This window comes from Anas acuta, chromosome Z (assembly GCF_963932015.1).
Source record: "Anas acuta chromosome Z, bAnaAcu1.1, whole genome shotgun sequence".
NCBI lineage: Eukaryota > Metazoa > Chordata > Aves > Anseriformes > Anatidae > Anas > Anas acuta.
This window is the reverse complement of record NC_089017.1, coordinates 23464959-23469664: the sequence shown is the minus strand read 5'-3', so window position 1 is coordinate 23469664 and position 4706 is coordinate 23464959. Positions and strand designations below refer to the sequence as shown.

The following is a 4706-nucleotide window of genomic DNA, read 5'->3' as shown; positions in this document are numbered from 1 at the left end:
GCATCATTTTTACAGCATGAAGGTCATTTCAATTACCACTGCACGAGAATCTCAGACTCCTGCTGGTCAAAGGTGAAACTCATTTAGAAGGGGTGGAAATTGAGAGGAACAAAGTCATCTGAATACATATATTAAAAAAAAATAAATTAAAAAAAAAAAAAAACTCTTTTATTCAAAAACTGAATTTACAAAGAAATAGACTTCTTATTCAATATCTCACTACGGCCACTCTCCTCAAACATAATCCACTAACTCTTCTGCTTTAGAAATAGAAACTTTTGTAGGAAGGCATGAAATAAGCCACTCTTTACCCTAGTATGCACTTCCCATTTAGAGTAAGAAAGGCATTTGGAATCTGATCCAAAATGAATTTAATAAATGTCCTCCAATTCACACTATGCCCCCGCACCTCTTCTCTTAGTTACTGAAAGTTCAAAGCAGGGAGCACTTACTCCAGCTTAGTAAGTACATAGATAATAGCAGATAAAAGAACACATGTTCTGAAAGTAGCGCATACTTGTCTGCAAAAGACTAGAGACAAAACTGAGATCAGGAGATATTATTGGTGTGGCAAGGAGTACCTGTGCTTATAGGCAATCTCATTTTATTGAACAGTTTGAAGTGCTGCTTAAAAGAACACTTTACAGTCTACATGCAGTTTTAATTTTAAAAAATATATTTTTTTCCTCAGAAAACATGCAAAGTTACGTACATCATTTTAAGAAAATAAAAAAAAAAAAAAAGAATTACCATTTACAGCAGAAATTCCTCTTTACAGATCTTTTAAGAGAAAAAGCAGGCAGTAGCAATTTTGCAGAAGACAAGACATACAAACTCTCTACACGGAAGGTATAATTTATTTATTGAGAGACATTAGCAACTGCAGAAGAAGGTCGTTTAAGGATGGATTCAACTGAAAATGACAGTGGCTCAGTTGTTGAAAGTTTTGTTGTGGCCTGTTTTGGCCCAAAGAAGTCTTTTGCACATTTGTCTATTGTGAACTTGCACTTTGGGTTCTCTTTGATGCTGCAATCTCTGTATTTCTTAGATGCTTCTTCAGAAGTCTCTTTCACAAATGATGTTCTCAGCTCTGCTCCTGATTTGTCTGGAAATGTCTGTGGGAACAGTGACTGAAATGGATTGTATTTGAGTGGCAGAGGGGGCTTGGTAGTGTCTTTGCTGACCTTGCTTAATACCTGTTCTTGAGGAGCCAGAGAATCCTTATCAGAAATCTGAGAGAAAGTCCTTTTTGGAGGAGAGAAAGCTGACCTCTCCCGAGCTTCCTGAGGAAGGCACTGTATCTCGCTACATGACTGCTGAATGTCTTGCGTGTGGGTCAGTATGAGTGCATTTTCCAGTTTCGGAGGCATGATGTCCTGCTCAGTGTTTGGACAGTCCTGGATCTGTGAGACCTTGGCATCCCAACCTGCCCCAGGTTTGAGAGCTTGGACCGTAGTAGCATTTAAGAGGCATTGCTGGTAGAGGAGAGCATCGCTAATGGGGCCACATTTCGGCCACACTAAGAACCTAGAAGACAGTGGATACTGCCTGTAGGTAGCAGCTACGCTGACATTTGAAGAAATCAGTTCCATGTTGCCAGATCCTGAATACTGCATGGTTAGATCGAGGCAGGTTGGTAAAAAGTTGCAAAACTCCTTGTTTGGAGCATCAACTTGAGCAGGGTTGAAAGCTGTTTTGTATGAGTTGTATTCAGCTCCGTGCACCATGCGGTTAGGGAGAAAGAGGGCAGCTGCTTGCGTAGCTTCCATCATCTCTCTTTCTTTATACTCTCTCTCTAGCATAATGTTCTCCAGCTCTTTATCAGCAAAAGCCCGTCTCTTTCTCATCCTGTCACTTACAGGGGGTGGCAAGGGTGAGCTCCCTCCCAAGTACGGGTCTGCTGGAATAGGACGGTAACCTAAAACAACAAAGCGGCATTAGGAATGGAGCTGTGTAAGAAAAACAAAGTCGTGTTTGTAAAAGGGCTCGGTTCGGAGCCAGCCCCGCCAGGCACTGAGCACTTGCTGCAAACCCCAGGCACTATCAGCTCCTGCCAAAGTCACCGCGCCTCAGCAGCTCAGCTCCCTGCACCATCAAGCATGTTCAGCACAAGTTGCTCCGTGCAGACAAGCGAGCCCCCGCTACTCTGACATGTGTAGCCTCCTTCGGAGAGCTGAACAGCGACTTACAACAGCAACTCCAAAACAGCAGGCTAAGCGAAAAAGAAAAAAAAAAAAAAGGCAAAACCCTGCTATGCATTATGACTGGTATTGCATCATGCAGATTAAGAAGGTAAACTTTTTTAATAAATATGGAAAATCAAATATTTCATTTCTTCTGAACTAAAAAAAAAAAAAAAGAAAAGAACTAAAATAAAACAAAAGTCCAGCACATTTAACTAACCAGATTCATTTAATTGTAACTGATAGGGTTCAATCCTGTTTGCTCTACCCACACAAGTAATCCCATTGAATTAATGGAATTGATTACATGAGTAAGGAGAACAGGATTTTGCCTCTTTTCACTCCCACTCCTCTCACAGGAGTTTCCCCGTTGCCAAGTAAGATATCTATACCTATAGCTGCTGCCATTTCTATTCTCTAAAGATGAATCATTATGAACATATTGTTACAGACGGTAGAAAATTCCAAGGAGAACTAGGAGAAAAGAAAAAGAAAGTTAAGATAAATTAGAGGAAAGATTTTTTAAAGAGTGAATTGTAGAGAAAAAAAAAAAGAGAGGTTTCTAACAGAACAAAATTGTAATTGCACAGATTAAGAAAAGAGCTTTCTGTTTTGAAAAGAATGAAAAGCTATATTTGAGAACTGCAGTGATTCACTCTACAAGGATACAATTTGGAAAGTAATAAAAGCAGACATGGAAAATAAATTTGGGCTCGATCTGAAGAGACAGAACAGAAAATACACCCTCTCACTACAGTACAGATCTTTAAAGCATCCTGCTTCTGCAGTTATGATTTTCAGTAGGAAAAAAAGGGGGCAGCCAGTTATGTATATCTTACGCTTGATAATGCAGTAATCAGGGCCGCTGTGTTAAGATATCAGCTTGAAATGTAAACGAGTTGATCTACCCGTGAGCAGACAAACACTCCCGCGAAGGAATTACCCCGCGCGGCACAACAGCAGCGCCGGGTAGCCACGTAAAAAGCCATCGTGTGACAGTAACTCTCCGATTTCAAGATGCCCTTGCTAACATGTCAGGCATTATTTGGGGGTTCGGGGAGGGGGCTGCCAGCCGCAGTTCTGCCACTACGACCCTGCCACGTCGATCCCCTCCACGGGGCACGCTTTTGGCCGCGGTGAATTCCGCCCGTGTCGGAGCGGGGCTGCCGTGGGGCCCGGGGGCTTGGCCCGGGGGAAGGCGGCGAGGAGGGGTCTTACCTTCCAGGATGCTCTTGGCCAGGAGGCTGGGCGTCCGGACGTGCCTCTGGTAGACGGCTTTGCGCTCCAGGCTCGCCGGCTTCCCGGCCAGCCCCTTCTTGTCCTAGGAAAGCGGGCGGGCAGCGCCGTCAGCCCGGGGCCGCCCGCCCGGCCCCGTCCCGTCCCGTCTGGCCCCGTCCCGTCCCCGCCTCACCTCGGTGGCCTGCTGGCGGCGGAGAGCCACCTGGGCGGCCATCACCCGCTGCCGCTCCACCACCAGGAGGCAGTTGGCGCACTGGCAGTCCCGCCAGCGGCAGAAGCGCTTGTGGCCCTTGAGGCACGACACCACGCCGTGGTTGCGGCACCGGGCGCACTTGGGCGTGCGGCTCAGCTTCCGCGGCTCCCCGGCACCAACACCGCCGCTCCGCCGCGGGGCCGCTGCCCCCGCCGCCTCCTCGCCTTCCTCCTCCTCTTCCTCCTCCTCCCGCGGCGCGCCGGGGCCCTCGGCCGCCTCCCCCTCCAGGCTCTCCACGTCGATCTCCCAGTCGCCGGCGGCGCGTCCCTCGGACATGGCTCCTCGGCGGCGGGGCTGCAAACACAGGGGTCAGGCCGCCCGCCCCCGACGGGCTGCCCCCGGGCGGCAGCTCCCGCCGGGCACCCCGCCGGCTGCCTGTCTGGTGCCAGCCGGGGGCACCCCGGAGTGCCGCCGCTCCCCGCACAGCCCGGCGTGAGCCGCGCCGAGGAAGCCTATGCTCCGCACCCCGAGCTCCCCCCACCCTCCCCTTCGCACCGCGACTGCAACTTACCCGAGTCAAGCGCCCGAGGGGCCGCCAGGAGGCGCAGGCAGCCCGCGGGGGACCCGGCTGGCACGGACAGCGCTGCCCGACGACCACCGGGGGGGCTTGGCCGCAAGGCTCTCAGGGTCGCCGCGCCGTCGGGTGGCAGCCGGGTGCGGGGCTGCTGCTGCTGCTACCGCCGCTACCGGAGGGGCTGTAGCGGGAATGTCGCGGGGATATCGCAGGGATGTCGCCGTCGCCGTCCCGTCCCGCGGCGCCCGCCCCGCGGCACAGCGCCCGCCGCCCCGGCCCCGCCGCGTTATCAGCGCCGCCCGCGCCGCCCATTGGGCCCGCGCCCCGCGGCCACCGCCCTGATTGGCCCGCGACGCCTTCGCCCCGCCCCCCCGGAGGGGGGGCCCGACGCCCACCCATGGGTGCTACCGTGGGGCGGGGGGCGCCGCTGCCCCATCACCCCCCAAAACCACCCCCGGCACCGCATAGACGAGTGGGGCAGCAGGCGGGACCTGCGTTTTAGGTCCGGGAGGGGAGC

The 4706-nt window shown here is 51.8% G+C and overlaps 1 protein-coding gene across 3 annotated transcripts; it reads right to left on the bottom strand.

The window, feature by feature from the left end:
* Nucleotides 1-319: 319 nt before the first annotated feature.
* DMRT2 (doublesex and mab-3 related transcription factor 2) lies at nucleotides 320-4482 on the bottom strand. Of its 3 annotated transcripts, XR_011091259.1 has the most exons (5): nucleotides 4187-4482; nucleotides 3595-3969; nucleotides 3402-3504; nucleotides 2576-2657; nucleotides 1703-1918 (listed from the first exon to the last, which is right to left on the bottom strand). XR_011091259.1 is itself a non-coding variant. In XM_068667333.1 (4 exons), exons 2-4 carry the CDS (start codon nucleotides 3949-3951, stop codon nucleotides 861-863), a joined length of 1518 nt encoding a protein of 505 aa, XP_068523434.1. In that variant the 5' UTR covers nucleotides 3952-3969; nucleotides 4187-4476; the 3' UTR covers nucleotides 320-860. The 3 variants fall into 3 exon arrangements, 2 of the variants coding, with proteins under 2 accessions (XP_068523434.1, XP_068523435.1); XM_068667333.1 differs by lacking the exon at nucleotides 2576-2657 and having other exon boundaries at nucleotides 320-1918; nucleotides 4187-4476; XM_068667334.1 differs by lacking the exons at nucleotides 3595-3969; nucleotides 4187-4482 and having other exon boundaries at nucleotides 320-1918.
* Nucleotides 4483-4706: the final 224 nt, after the last annotated feature.

What these genes read in the sequence shown, in the direction of transcription:
- DMRT2 (XM_068667333.1), bottom strand. Translation starts at nt 3,951, where the DNA reads ATGTCCGAGGGACGCGCCGCCGGCGACTGGGAGATCGACGTGGAGAGC. An exon ending in GCCGCCAGCAGGCCACCGAG is followed by an intron (nt 3,505 to 3,594) that starts GTGAGGCGGGGA and finishes CCGCTTTCCTAG; the next exon opens with GACAAGAAGGGGCTGGCCGG. An exon ending in GGCCAAGAGCATCCTGGAAG is followed by an intron (nt 1,919 to 3,401) that starts GTAAGACCCCTC and finishes TTGTTGTTTTAG; the next exon opens with GTTACCGTCCTATTCCAGCA.